General features: G+C 39.0%; 1 protein-coding gene across 1 annotated transcript in view; it reads right to left on the reverse strand.

The window, feature by feature from the left end:
* Positions 1–16,470, reverse strand: part of CCDC138 (coiled-coil domain containing 138) — a 128,675-nt gene that overhangs the window by 75,202 nt on the left and 37,003 nt on the right. The window contains exons 11-12 of the mRNA XM_006883823.1: positions 15,716–15,832; positions 9,094–9,286 (exon numbers count right to left, since the gene is read on the reverse strand). Coding sequence (XP_006883885.1) covers positions 9,094–9,286; positions 15,716–15,832 — 310 coding nt within the window. The remainder of the gene's footprint in view (positions 1–9,093; positions 9,287–15,715; positions 15,833–16,470) is intronic.

Raw genomic sequence — 16,470 nt, forward strand, 5'->3', positions numbered from 1 at the left:
CCTTGTGGTCAGCAGCACAATACCTGACATGCCACACCACTAGAATTTCTTAGACACACCAAATACTCAAGAGAAGGTTTTCTGGGTTTGAAGCTTTAGTCTTGGAGGATTACTTGCTCAACTGGCATAATACAGTTGACAAAGTTTATGTTCTATATCCTTGTTGGTGAGTAGTGTCAGGAATCTTAAAAGCTTACTAGTGGCCATCTAACTTACAATCAATGATCTCAGCTCGGCTGGAGCAAAGAAGAAAGAAAAGGAATCAAAGATTCTGAGAACAAACGAATCTACAGGACTAATAGTCTACATGGACCATGGCCTTAACTACGCTGAGATCAGAACTAGACAGTACTTGGTTACCAATGTCAATTAACCATTCTCATCAGAGCTGCAACAGATGAACTGATAGACACAAAACTCAAATTCAATGACATGGAGTCAAAATGGACTTTCACACTCAAAATCATTACCATCAAGTCAACACTGATTGATAGCTGACCCTCCATCAGGTTTTTGGGAAGCCATAAAAATTACACGGGATGTTACCTACCTTCCCCTGACAGTGGACTCAGAGATGTGCTACCTCGCAGTTATCAGAGTAACTCTCCCTATGGACTATGAAGCCACTGGTGCTCCTATGAGTCCTGACAGACTGGAAGACAAATGTGGAACAGAAATTATTTTTTTTTCAAAACTCCAGACTTACTGCATAAGTTAAGAGTAGAGAACTCCTGGAAGCTATGATGCTGAGATACTCCATATACTGAACTGAAACCACACTGGGGTCATCTTTCAGCTAACAAACTAGCTCTCAAAATAAAGACTACTACCAGGAGTGGCATCCACTTCCAAAATAGCTTGCCTCTGGAAACTCTATGAACTTGGAGAAATAAAGTTATACAATTGTTCAGATCTTTCATTCATGAGGTCACACTATGGGTCATCTACAACTTGATGGCACCTAACAATAACAACCAGTAACTATCAACAACCTTGTGGATAATACAACCTTGCTTGCTAAATCTGAGGAGGACCTGAAGGTCAAGGACTGTAGTCTTCAATATGGATTACATCTCAGTATCATGGGAACAAAGATCCTCACCACAAAGCCAATTGGCAGAAACATGATAGATGGAGAAGAGACTGAGGTTGTTAACAATTTCATTTTACTCTGATCCACAATTAACACTCTTGGCACCAATAGTCAGGAAATCAAAAGACAAGTTGCTTTACTAAAGTCTGATGTTAAGGACATGTCAAGAGGGCTAGAGCAATGATGTCAGTCTAGAGACTAAGGTGTGCCTGATCCAGGCCATAGTCTTCTCAATTGCTTGCTATGCCTCTGAGAGCTGGACAATGACTAAGGAAGACACAAGGACTTGATGCTTTTGAGTTGTGGTGCTAGAGAAGAAGATTGAACATGCCACGGACCACCAAGAGAATAAGCAGGTTTGTCCTGGAGAGGATGAAGCTCCTTGGAGGCAAAGATTTTAAAACTCCATCTCATATACTTTGGGCATGTTGCCAAGGGGATCAGTCCTTGGAGAAGGACATCATGCTCGAAAGGATGGAGGGTCAGCGCAGGACAGGAAGACCCTGGATGAGATGCATTGACACAGAGTTTGTGTCAAGGGGGTCAGATGTGTCTGAAACTATGAAGTTAGCTCAAAACAGGGCAGGGTTCAGAGCAATTGTTCATAGGGTCGCTATGAGTTGTAGTTGACTTGATGGCACATAATGTGACCAGTGAACGCTTCAAACCTTTATAAAATCATCTCTATGCAACCAAAGGGAGGTCTGGTGGTCTAGTAGTAACCAAATGCACTGCAATCCAAAGACCTAGAGTTTGAATCCACCAGGTGCTCTGCAGGAGAAAGATGACCAATCTCCTGCTGTGTGATTTACTACCTCTGAAAATCCACGGGAGGGTCAGGTATGGGTCGGTTCCTACTCAACAGTACACAACAACAACATGCAGCCAAAAGGCCAAGAAATCACCTAAAGCAAAGATGAAAGGGCAAGGGGATAGAGAAACCAAGTGACTGGAAGGGAAACATCTAGAATGTAATTTAGAAGAATGTAAAAACACTGTGAAAGATGTAGCCAACACACAGCAATATGTGTTGTAACTGAAAAGTGAAACAACTTGCTGGGTAAACTTTCACTGAAAGAACAATAAAATATTATTTTAAAAGAGGGGACCAATTTGTTTACCAGCGTTCACTTCAACATTATTCGATCACAGAACACATATATGATAATTTTTTTAGCATCTATAAATTTCCTCATTTGTAAAACTGAGATATTAATAACATCAACACCTATAGCCTTGTGAATTAAATAATTACTATATATATATTTAGTCCAAAGACTATTTTTCTCTTAAATTTTTAATTATACCATCAGTCAGATAAAAAACTCTTTATGAGTTAAAGAAAGTATTATTCTGATTTGAGATTTTTCTTACATTTAAAATCTTAGTTCTCTGAGAATTTGTTGCAGTGTAAGATAAGAGAGTATACTTTATTTTTTATATAATTGTTTGTTATTACCATTTTAACTTTGGTTATTCTATAGAGGATATTCTCTTGAGAAATCTGTAATAGCAGTGAATTACGTGGACTTTAGAAATTAAATGAGGCTGAACTGGATAACTATTTAACAGCTACAAACTTCAACTACACTATGGGTATAATAAGACACAGAGACAATAAAGAGCTTACCATATTACCTAGCGTTTAATTAGTGTCAAACTTGAACCTTGTTGTTGTTATGTGTTGTCAAGTTTCTTGCAACTCATAACAACCCTATGTACAAGTCTCTGGAGACTAAGGTGTGTCTGATATAGGCCATGGTCTTTGCAATCACTTGTTACACAGCAGAGAGTTGGACAATGACTAGGGAGGACAGAAGGAGAATTGATGCCTTTCAGCTGTGGTGCTGGAGCAGAGTACTGAATGTACCATGGACTGCCAAGAAAACAAACAGATTCATCCTGGAGAGGGTTAAACCAGGCTACTCCTTGAAGGCAAGGATTCTGGGGCTTCGTCTGACATACTTTGGACATGCTGTAAGGAGGGACAGGTCCTTGGAGAGGAACATCATGCCTGGGAGGGTGGAGGGACAGCGGAGGAGGGGAAGACACTCTATGAGGTGGACTGATTCAGTGACTGGGGTAATCGGGATGTGTGTGTCAGAGGCAGTGCAATTGGCACAGGATAGAGCAGGGTTCAGGGCTGTTGTACACAGGGTCGCTATGAGTCGCAAGCGACTCCATGGCACAAAACAACAACAAGGAAAATGTCTTCTTATAACAAAGAAGAAAAACAGACTTCCAATAATTAATTCACTATAATGGGAGCTAAAGAGTTTGGTGGCATAGTATATTTCTGTTAAACTGAAGGTCATGGGTTCGAATTCACTAGCTACTCCATAGGTGAAAGGGAGGCAGTCCCCTCTGGTAAATATTTACATCTCTGACATGCATAAGTCCATTGTTAAAGTCACTGTGTTAAATTTATCTCCATGAGTGTTTTCCTATTTTTCACTAGGCTTTCCCCAGCAAGATGCTTTCTTCCTAAGACTAGTCCCTCCTTGAAAACATGTTCAAGCAATTATGTCCTGGAGGAAGTGCAACCAGGATACTCCTCAGATGCAAGGATGATTAACCTTCATCTCCCATATTTGGGGCATGTCGTTAGGAGACTGGTAAGATGCACTACATATAAAAAACAAACTGCTAAAAAAAAAAAAACAAACAAACTGCTGTGGAACAACTCACAGAAGTCCTTCCATTGGGTTTCCAAGGTGGTAAACCACATTGAGGAGACTGCCCATCTTTCTCCTACTAGTGGATTCAACTGCCCAAGTAGCATGGTCTTTGTTTCAGTAGCCCAACTTCCTCCAGACTCCATCACTAGAAGCTCCCTATACAAACACAGAACTGTCCTTTTGTAAGTAGTAATCTAAAGATGGGATCTTGTCTTAGTTCTGTTTATTTCCAGTGGAAGCAGATATAGTTCTTAAAGATTTCAAAGATTACATTAAAAAGGTATTTTTAATAATACTGTTATGTGCCATCAAATTGACTACAACTCATAGCAATCCATGAACAGTGTCATCCTTAACATCTCTGACACACTTTAGTCCCTTGTTACAGTCACTGTGCCAATCCACTTTGTTGAGGCTCTTTCTTTCTTACACTGACCCTCCACCTTTCCAAGCATAATGTCCTATTTCAAGGGCTGGCCCCTCCTGAGAACATGCCCAAAGTATTATCAGATGAAACATCACCATCCTTGCCTCCAAGGAGCACCCTGGTTGCACTTTCTCCAAGACATCTTTCTTTGTCCTTTTAGCAGTCCATGGGGTATTCAGTACTCTTCGCCAACACAACCCAAAGGCATTGGTTTTTCTGTCATTCTCTTAGTCATTGTCAAACTTTCTTATGCACAGCAAGTAACTGAAAAGACCATGGCTTGCTTCAGACGCACCTAATCTTTAAACTGACATCATTATCTCTTTAGCACTTTGGAGAGGTTCCTGATAGCAGATTTTCCCACTGCAACATATGTTCTCTGATTTCTTGACTGCTGGTACCAAAGGTGTTGACTGTGGATCCAAGTAAAGTGAAATAATTGAGAATTTCAGTGGTAAAGACAACTTTCCTTGGCATGGTGAACTACCAGGATTGTACCATCTATGCCTGATAGTTCTTGTCTCAAATCTGATCATTCCCTCACACGTGTACTGATCACTACTCAGCTTAAAAATTACATGACATACTCTGCAGATCGCTGTTGCTCTCTCCCAGTGGACTCACTCCTCCTCTTCATGACGTGCTAGCTTCTTTAATATTACATTCTACAAACGGTAGCCTGCTTGGTTTACACAAATTCTCAGGGACGATGCCTAGGTCATTTTACATTCCCCTTTTCCACCATGTGGAAATTCTCTCCAGGTATTAAGCTCAGCAATGATAAGGCTCACCTTGTTCATTTCTCTTCTCTCAGTGATCACTGTCTTATTCATAGCAAGCAACTGAAAAGACCATGGCTTGCTTCAGATGCACCTAATCTTTAAACTGACATCATTATCTCTTTAGCACTTTGGAGAGGTTCCCGTCTTCAAGAAACAAATTCTTTCATTATCCTTTTTTTTTCTTTGCAGGTTGTTTACTTTCAGGATAAAGTTGAAACTAGTCCCTGCTATTCCATTAAAGCTGAAATCCATTTTCACAAGAAATCTAATATTTAATAAAGCAGGAAAGCAAAATAGAAGGAAATTTGTAAAAACGCTGCTAAATAAATAGGGCCAGCTTATATGGCAAAGATCCTCTGAAATAAAAATGTACATCTAGACTCCTTAACATGGCATTCAAGGACCATCTATGATCCCATCAAATCCTTTATTTGACAACTCATTGGTGGTCTAATATGACAAGCCCATTCATAACTACAGGCTTTTGCTTATACTGTTCGCCCAGGAATGGTCTCCTTTTATCCTCTGCCTATGAAATTCTACACATCCTCGATGGTCTAGCTCAAGTGCTAATTTGTACTAAATCCTCTCTTCAGCCCTTCCTTCACACCACCAGAAGTAAGTTATTCTTCTTTACTTCAGTAGCACACTGCCCAAAGTTTCAGCACACCATTAATCTGAAAATGAAGTAGAATGAAATCTTTACTATCTACTTAACCACAGATCCTAGTATCTTTGAGAGCAAGGTCTATTCTCATGATTCTTTTTTTCAAAAATTGACTCACAAGGAAGCATTCACATGCATTCACTAAATAAATATTTATGAAGAGCCATTTCTGAACACATCTTATTCCCATTGTTCTATTCTGGTGGTTTAAATCAACTTCACTAAGCTATTACTATTATTACAATCATTTTTAAATCTGCCAAGGTAAGCCTCTATCCCCAGTGTTTTGGTTATACTCATTTGCAAATCATCATATTCTCCACTACTTATTTTCACAGTATCCCTTTACTGCTTCCTCAAGTTACACAAGGCATATTGGAATTTTAACTGCTATTATATTACATCACTTGGGCATCTTAGAATTTTTATTATACCTAATCTTCGAACGTCAGAAAAATGTAAAATTCCTTTATTTCTGCTATTTAACTTAGTGGTTATCTTTATTAATGTATTAATTCTTCCATTATGTATATATTTATACTCTTCATTTTCACAAGGTTAAGGCTTTTAAAACATCCAGTGCTACAGTGGATTCTTAAATATGGACTTTCTAGTCATTGGCTTTGGCGTTTACTTTATGGTTGCCCTTGTTGTTGCTTTTCTGTTCTGCGGAGTTAGAATCAACTCATAGCCAACTCTCCAGAAGGTTTCCAGAGGCTGCAAATCACACAGGAGACTGTCCACCTTTTTTCCCAAGGAGCAGCTGGCGGATTTGAACAATGTACTTTTGGGTTGGCAGCACAGCTCCTTACTCACAAAGCCAAGAAACCTTTGAAAGACTACCGAAATGTGAGGTGTCTGTGGCTCACTAAGGAGGTTTGCGCTACCAATAAAGAAGTATGCAGTTCAAATCCACCAGGTGCTCTGTGGGAGAAAGATGGGCAATCTCCTCTCATGCAATTTACTGCCTCAGAAAACCTGCTGGAAGGTTCTATGGAACCTGTTATGGGCCAGTTCTGACACAATGGTACACAACAATAAGAACGAGATCTGCAGTGGTTCTGACTCACAGTGCCCATCTTTCTCCTGTGATGCCACTGGTGGATAAAATGTCAGAGACATACAGCCTTTAGGTTAGCAGGAAAATTCACTATGGACTACATCACCAGAATCCCCTCAAATAGCCTGCAACTACCGTAAATAAGTTAAACAGCAAATTTTTTTGAGAGAAAATCCAAATAAGATGTGTGAGGGAATTGCTCAGTTTTGCTATCCTGCCAGACATGAACTGATCCGCTTCAGAGGCAAAACACAGAAATGTCACTACCACCAAGAAAGGAGCACAGAACGCAGTACGTATTTTCTATCTGGAACCAGAGATTTCTGCAGGAAAAGGAGCCAGACTGAGACATGGGAGCTGCAGTAGAGGGGGGGAGAACCAGCAACTTTTTTTGAGATAAAGCAGAGAGGACCCAAGGAGGAATGCCTTAGTCTAGGCTGAGTTCAGGGTAGAGGAGGGAGAACAAAAGGAGCTTTGTAACACTTGTCTCACCTGGCCATGGGGCAGAACTCAAGGGATAGAGGAAGGTCTGTGTGCATACACACCCGAGGAGAAGGTGCCTGGTTGAAGAATGACATTCTCAATGTTTCCAACTAGAATTGTATTTCCCTACTTAATGCCATTTAAGGTGACAAAAGAATAATTCATGGTACTGAAAAAAAGTACTGAATATCCCATGGACTGAAAAATAACCAAACAGATATGCCTTAGAGAAAGTGCAGCCAGAGTGCTCCTTAGAGGCAAGGATGGCAAAGCTTCATATCACAGACTCTGGGCATGTTGTTAGGAGGGCTATTCCCTGGAAAGGGCATCATGTTTGGAAAGATAGTCAGGGGAGGAAAGGATGATCCTCAGTGAGATGGACTGACACAGTGACGCAGCTATGTGTTCAAGTATGCTAGCGAAGATAAGGATGGCACAGGACAGGACAGGGTTCAGATCTGTGTTCAGAGGTTCGCAATGAGTTGTACTTGACTTGATGACACAAAAGAAGAACAATTAACTCCATAATTGTGATTAATGTCTGTGAGTTCTGTGTGGCAACTGCATATCCAACCTAGCAGTAGAGCAGGGCACCCTGGTGGCATAGTCCTTCTGGAGTTCCACTGCTAACCCAAACGCAGCGCCTCTCTGGCAGTTCACATACACCAGCATACTCCTTGGAAGAAAGACAGGCAGTCGCCTCAATGCATTTTACAGCCCTGAAAACAAACTGGCAGATCAAGTGGATGTCAGATTCGATTTGCCGGAAACTAGAACATGAGTTGACAAACTTCTGCAAAGGGCCAGATGCAAAGATTACAAGCTTTAGCTAGTGGGTTTCATACAGTATTATAGACTGAACCATGTTGTCCTAATTTCTACATCTATAGCTGTAACTGTGTTTGAGATTAAGTTGTCTGTCAATGTTAATGAGGCAGGATTTCTATAGAGTATGTTTTGAGTCATTCTCTTAATACACGAAAAAGAGCAGGAAGCATGCTGAAGGAAGAGAGATACTCAATCACATAAAATTATTTTTTAGTAAAAGTTCACAAAGACAAAAACCTTCTTCTACACAGAGAAAGCCTTCCCCTGGAGGTGGCACATTGAACTTGGACTTCCAGTCTCTTTCACTGTGAGAAAAGTAAGTTCTGTTTGTTAAAGCCAGCGAGATGTAGCCTTCCTGTTCTAGCACTACTCGATAACCTATAGTCTAGATAAGATATATAGTCTCTGCTGCAACTATTCACATTTCTGTAGCATAAATGCAGCCATAGATCGGTAAAAAAAATTAGCATGGCTATGTTCCAACAGATTTTTATTTACAACAGTGGCATACACACTGAATCATTCTTGGATCGAGGATTCTTGTATGAAGAGAAATGGGCTGATCAGATAATTATTTTATTAAACTTATTAGTTATACTTAATGTTCTAAAACAAAACATATGAAATAGTGAATGAAAAAACAACATGATACGTAATCTTTTGCTCAAAAACTTTAAAAAATAAACAAAAAAGAGTCGTGGTGTCTTATTACCTATGTATTTAACACAATAAAAAAGAAAACAAAACAGTGGTGGCCTGGGTTGAGCCCAAGGCCATTTGGTGAAAAAGAATAAATTCACAAGCATTTTCAGTACTACATGGCACACAATCAGAGCAGTAAGCAAAGGTTGCGAGGAAGGCGGCCTACACCGTCCAGAAAGTGCTGACAATCTGGCTGAATATTCTTTTTTATAAGATTACACAAATTAGAGTTTAAAGTATGTGTTACCATTGTAAATGACATAAAATCTGATTCTGAAAAGGTAAAGCCTGTATTATAAGAACTGCTTTATTATAGAGATTTTCTTCAAATTGCTTATCAAAAATTCTACCATAAAAACATTTAAGATCTTACCTTGAGTTACCGTTTTAAGAACAATTAAAGTTGATAAAAATCGCAGTGACAAATTTGAGCTCTTAAAAAAAGCAGCCATCTTTGGTTTAATCTCTGCAGAATGCTCAAGAGAGTTATCCTGGGTTCCCTTAGTTACTACTCCTTTGAATATGTCTTCACCCAATCTTCTCAATGTTGATGTCAAAGTTGAATGCTGTTAACAACAGAAAATTCTCTCAGTACACCTATTCAGCAGAAGAAGAATGGGCAACTCTGCCTCTTAAAACCGGCTGGAGGGTCAGCTGTAGGTCAATTCCTACTTGATGGCACACAACAAAAGCATACTTATTCAGATTCAGAAAAACAGAAGGAAAAAAAAAACCCCACTCTAACTTTAGTACATTTTGAATGCTACAATCACACATATGTACTAAAAACCAGTCACTTTTTAATTAATTAAAATGGGTTAAAAGTAGGTAAATTATGTTGTTGATAGGTGCCAATGGGTCAATTCCTGACTTGCAGCAACCCTACGTGGGAGAGAACTGCCTCACAGGATTTCCTAGGCTTTCTAGAGCCTGGCAGTGTAGTGCCTGAAATGTTTGGCTGCTCCTTCAAAAGAGGTGGTTCAAACACATCAGGAGCTCTGCAGAGGGCAGGTGTATAGCGCTGGAATCCCTATGGGGAAGTTCTACTCTCTCCTCTAGGGTCACCAGGAGTCGGAATTGCCTGGACAGGAATGGGTTTGGTTTTGGTAATCTTTATAGAAACCTGTCATGTCTTTCTTCTAGCACAGCAATTGGATGGGTTTGAATCAACATTGGATTAGCAATCAAGCACTTAGATGATGCACCTCCAGGCCTCCTTAAAATTAAGTATAAGTTCTCTAAAAACAAATGTACAGATTGGTAAATCAAGAAACTTAAAACAGTCATTTTCTAAGAATAAAATTAGAAGTGAGAAACGACTCAATAATTGCATCCATCTCAGTGGAAGTCTTCCTCTCTTTAGCAGGCCCTCTCCTCTTCCAAATACAACATCCTCCTCCAGGGATGAAAACTTCCAGATAACACACTCAAAGCCACGTGAGACAAAGTTTGATGATCCTTGCTCCTAAGGGGAACCCTGGCTGCACTTCTTCCAATCTGTTTGTTGATTTGTTTGTTCTTTTGACAGTCTATGCTATTTATTCAATATTCCTCACCAACTTCACGATTCAGGCATTAATTCTTCTATGCTCTTTCATATTCACTGTCTAACTTTCACATGCACATGAAGCAAGTGAAAATACTGTGGTTTAGGTCGGCCTTAGTCTTTACACTGACACCCTTTACTCTTCAGGACTTTAAAGAGGTCCTTGGCAGCAGATATGCAATAGACTGTTTAACTTCTTGACTGCTGCTTCCATGTCCATTGATTGCAGATCCTATTAAAACTAAATCCTTGGCAATTTCAAATATTTTCTGCATTTATGATGTGATTGTTTACCAGTCCACTTGTAAAAATTTCAGCTTTTTTTAGGTTAAAGTGTAGTCCATACTGAAGTCTTTGAGTTCCATTAAAAAGAGCTTCAAGGTTTGGTGTTTTTGTTTGTTTGTTTGTTTTTCTGCAAGCAAAGTTGGTTATCTTCTCTGATGCTGTTGCTGTTGTGCCATCGAGTCATCTCATAGCTGACCCTCCTAAGGATTTTCAGAGGTAGTAACTGCATGGGAGGAGACAGCCCATTTTACTCCCACAGAGCAGCTGGTGGATTCGAACCCTGTGACTTTGGAACTGCAGTGCAGCTTCTTACCAATACTCACCAGAGCTCCCTAATAACCTTCTCTAAGAGTATGCAAAAAATGTTTTTAAAAAACAACTTAACCCAGCATATGTTGTCGTTGTTATGTACCACTGAGTTGGGCCACAGCTGATCCTCCAGAAGATTTTCAGAGGCAATAAACTGCACTGAGGTGACTGCCCATCTTTCTCTCATAGACCAGCTGGAGGATTCAAAGCATGTGTCTTTAGGTTGGCAGTACAACTTTTTACCACTAAATTTCCAGAGATATAAAATACCTTTGCTTCTGGAGAGATGAAACAGATGTACATTCCTCTAGCCATCCTGTTCTGAGTACACTAAAACCTAGACATTTTATAAAAACAATATAAGCTGAGAGGTGACAAGAAGCCAACAGAGTGGATAGGGACCCCAACACCCAAGAAATCCACAGTAGTGGATTTTCTTTTTTCTTCCTTTCTTTGTTGAGGAGTTAGGCAAAAAGGTAACAAAGAACTATGAGGAGGTGCGAACAAAAACACCCCAACATATACCTCATTCTCTAGTGAAGGATTAGGAAAAGTGCAGTCTAGCAAGACAGAAATCTTTTAGAAAAAACTAGTACAGTCTAGCCAGATACCACAGAAAAATCCGTTACCCAACCCCCATCCACGCCAGCAAGGCCAAAAGGGATCCTTAACTTCCAACCTTACCAGCCTATATAATGCAATATCAGTAGATGCCATACCTATTACAGTAACAGGATACTCCTATTACACTAGCATGGAGGTTATCAGTGCAGACCTAGTGGGGAGGGTGGGGGCAGAACTTCTACCTTCCACCAGCAAGTTCTCAAATTGTTTGCTTCAACAGAAGCCTGGTAAAGAACCTACACTTTTATCTCTCCTTTGGGCAGCAGAAGCAAAGGCCCACCCACCCATCCTCTTACAAAAAGGCATTAAAAAATCTTTTTTAAAGGCTAGAAAGATTGTTGTTGTTGTTATGTGCTGTCGAGTCACCTGCGGCCCTATGTACAACAGCCTTAAAATCCCTTGCCAATCTTACTGTCTCCAACACACCTATTCCCATTATCCCAGTGACTGAATCAATCCACCTCATAGAGGGTCTTCCTCTACTGCTCTGTTCCTCCACCCTCTCAAGCATGGCATCCCTCTCCAACAACTGATCCCACCATGCAACATGTCCCAGTATGTCAGACGAAGCTTCAGAATCTTTGTCTCCAAGGAGCAGCCTGGCTTCACCTTCTCCAGGATGAACTTGTTTGTTCTCCTAGCAGTTCACGGTATTTTCAATACTCTTCTCCAGCACCACAGCTCAAAGACATCAATTCTCCTTCTATCATCCCTAGTCATAGTCCAGAATTGCAAAGACCATGGCCTGTTATCAGGTGTACCTTAATCTCCAGACTGACATCATTGCTCTTCAGTACTTTGGAGAGAGCTCTGACACCAGATTTTGCCAATGCAATTAGTCTTTTCATTTCCTGGCTGCTGGTACCAAGAGTGTTGATTGTAAAGCCAAGCTGTCAAAACTGAAGCTGTCAACAATCTCAATCTCTTCACTATCTATCATGATGCTGCCAATCGGCCCAGGGGTGAGAATCTTTGTTTTACTCATGTTGAGCCTCAATCCATTATTGAAGGCTATAGTCCTTGACCTTCTGCAGCAAGAGCTTCAGATCCTCCTCAGTTTCAGCAAGCATGGTGGTGTCATCTGCATAATGCAGACTGTTGATGAGTCTTCTTCCACTCCTGATGCCACACTTCTCCTCATAGAACCCTGCCTCCCACATAATCTGTTCCACATATAGACTGAAAAGATATGGAGATAGAACACATCCTTGACACACACCTTTCTCTTAATATAAGAGATATTAAAATTATTTTACAAATATTTAAAATTGGTCATCTCAGAATAGAAAGATTTTAAAATCTCAAGCTAAGCTAAATCATGAAAAGTATAAATACTATCAATAAATGAATGAAAGAGTACCAAGAATGAGACTTTTCACCAGAATAACAGGTGCAAGTTAGGAATACTCTTTATAATAGCACCTAAAGTAGAGTGCCCCCAAAATATTTAAAGATAAAACATTTTAATTAAAATGAGAAAACTATCTGAAAGGAAAATAAAATTACCTTTCATTACACTTTGTTAAAGGCTAGCCTTTAATAGCTGCAAGTAAGGATTTGGCTAATCTTTGGCAAAAACAGGCAATCAAAAAGCAAAATGTGGTAAAATGAGAGTCATATTAATAGATCTGTTTTGATTGACGGGACACACAACTAATACAAATAAAGAAAAGTGTGTGTCTGTGTGCACATACAAGTATGCTTACTCATATCTAAAAAGGCAAGATACAAAAGATATAGTCTCAATATAGATTATTTTATGTTGTTGCTGTTGCTAAGTGTCTTCAACTCATTGCAATGCTATGAACAATAACTCACGAAGCTACACTATAAACAACAGGTCAGAACCCTGCCCTATCCTACACCATCCTAATCATCAAAAACACGCTTGAGCCCATTGTTACAGTCACTGTGTCAATAATTAGACTACATTATATTACTTAAACACCAGTATTGTACAGGATGGCTAATCTGTTTCTTACATTTCACAGGACCTAAACTGAACCAAACAATTCCAAATTTTATTTTGTTATTTATTAACTGAATGAACACTTAAATAAAGGATTCAAGTGTTCTAAGATTCTCACTCTTATAATAATCCACATAGTCAAATGCCTCTACATAGTCAATAAGACACAAGTCAACATCTTTCTGATATTCTCTGTGTTCAGCCAAGATCCATTTGACAATGATATCCCTCATTTCACAGCCTCTTTTGAATCCAGTTTGAATTTCTCAATTAAATTATCCTAATAACCTAACCCAAGATATTATTTTTCACTTGCTTCACGTGATCATGAAATTTGAACAACGAATAAGAAGGACGAAAGAAACTGATACCTTTAAATTGTGGTGTTGGTAAAGAGTACAGAATATACCATAGACTACCAAAAGAACAAACAAAAGCTTTCTTGCAAGAAGTACAGCTAGGGAGCCCTCTAGAGGCAAGAATCATGAGACTTTGTCTCATACTTTGGGCATATTTTTAAGAAGGGCCAGTCTCTGGAAAAGGATATCATACTTAGAAAAGTAAAGAGTCTCAAAACAACTATGAAATATAGCAAAACTCAAAAGAGCAGCAAAAGGCAAATGTTGGTGAGGCTGTGGAGAAACTAGAATCCTTATTCACTGTTGGTGGGAGTGTAAAATGGTGCAACCACTATGGAAGGCTGTATGGCATTTTTTCAATAAGCTGGAAATAGAAATACCATTTGACCCAGCAATTCCACTATTGGAAATATACCCTAAAGAAACCATAACTGCCACCCAAGCAGATATATGCACACCCATGTTTACTGCAGCTCTGTTCATAATAGCAAAGAGTTGCAAACAACCTAAGTGCCCATCAACAAATGAATGTCTGGTATATCACACAATGGAATACTATGCTGCACTGAAAAACAAGGAACTCATGAAAAACTATTTAAAATGGGTGATCCTGGAGGACGTTATGCTGAGTGAAATACCCCAGACACAAAATGACAAAAATATTGCATAGGGTCACTGTTGTAAAATGGGACTGACATCAGGGTTGAGGGAAGACAGAAAAGGAAGGGAGAAATGATGTATATTGCATTAAAACAGATGAGGGAGAGAACTGTCTAAAAGGTATATATGAATGGGTATTCTTGTCATTACAGAAGTCCAGAGTGAAGGTTGCATAGTGGAGTGGACTTGGTGGGGTGGGGAGGAGACTGCATAGCAACGAAAGAGTTTTTCTTTCTTTTCAAGAAGAGTGAATTGGGGGGAGGGGTGGGTAGGGAGAAAAGTGCAGCAATGAATGACTGGAAACCCTAAGTCTCTAAACTTTCATTAAAATTAATTTTTTTAAAAACTGGGTGACTTTGGAGGACATTACACTGAGTGAACTATCTCAATAACAAAAGGACAAATACTGCATAGTGCCACTGTTGTAAAATGGCACTGACATAGGGGTTGGGGGAAACCTAAGAAAAGAGGGGATAAATAATGTATTCTGCATGGAAACAGATGAGGGAGAGAACTGTTTAAAAGGACCATAGGATTAGGTATTATTTTCATGACAAAATTACAGAAAAAGAAATGCCTATTAAAGTGGACTGTAACTCGAGGGGGGATGGCATAACAATAAAAGAAATTTTTTTCCCTTTTTCTTCAAAGAGAAAAACAAACTGGGGGAGGGGTGTGCAGGGAGGAAAATGAAACAATGAATGAATGGGAGAAATTAAGTGGAAAGAATATGCTATAAAAAGTATATATGTTGCATTAGAAATTAATAAAAAAAGAAAAAATAAAATAAATAGACTGCTTTATAAAAAAAAAGAAAGAAAAGTAAAGAGTCAATGAAAGAAAGGAAGACATGCAATAAGAGAGACTGACAGAGAGACTAACAATGGGCTTAAGGAGAACAGACTGTAAGGATACCAAAGGATCAGGCAAGGTTTCATTCTGTTTTACATAGGTTGCTAGGAATCACAGTCAACTCAAAAGCAACTAAGAAAAACAAGACAGTAATAAAACAAATATTCTATACAATTTAAAAATATACATATATAAATAAAAATCAAGTCTACAACATTGAGAAATAAAACATATTCCTGAAAGCAGTGACTACAGACAGTGAATAAAGGGAGACACCCAGAAGTTCTGATATACTAAAAGAACACACGCAACATATATCGCACTATGAAACATCATGAAAACAACATTAAATGGAATACCACACGAAGACAGATTCTTGTTCATGAATTACCTGTGTTCCAGCATCTAGTTGCCTTAGTGACCAATATATAAACTTTACAAAAGGCTCATGATATTTGACATTCACAAATGGCATCCACTGTAGCTGTTCAGCAATCGCAGGCAAAAGCTAATGATGAAATAATGAAAAACATGTTACAGTATATTTCGATGCCTGGAATAAATTACCACAATTTTACATAAAGACAAAACAAACTAACTCACAGTTTTAGTAACAGAAATATTCCCTTTAAAAGCATAGACAATATAATTTTTAAATTAAGTATTTAAAATCTTAATTGTGTATCCTCTGAAATAAGCAACAGCATGTCTTTAATTTAAAGAGATTATATAGATGTGAGTCTCTGAAATATAAAACTTGATTAATCCAACTGCTTGAATCAGAAAGTCACTGTATTTACTCCCTATATGGAGGCTGCACAGAGGTCACATGCACAGTATATGATCAAAAGGGATGTTGAATCTTTATTGTGTTAACATAAAATATGGAACGCTTCACAAATTTGCGTGTCATCCTTGCGCAGGGGCCATGCTAATCTTCTCTGTATCGTTCCAATTTTAGTATATGTGCTGCCAAAAATCAAAAGGGCCGAACTCGCTCAGCATTTCTTAAGCTCAAGGAACTGAAGAGCAAATTGTTCAAACCTCGAGTTGCTACAATCAAGGATGCTTTAGGCAGAATGTTAAATGATCCAGGAGGTATCAAAAGAAGATGGAAGGAATATACTGAGTCATTGTACCGAAAGG

Source organism: Elephantulus edwardii, unplaced genomic scaffold (genome assembly GCF_000299155.1).
Source record: "Elephantulus edwardii isolate Elephantulus edwardi_28Jun2011 unplaced genomic scaffold, EleEdw1.0 scaffold00030, whole genome shotgun sequence".
Lineage (NCBI taxonomy): Eukaryota > Metazoa > Chordata > Mammalia > Macroscelidea > Macroscelididae > Elephantulus > Elephantulus edwardii.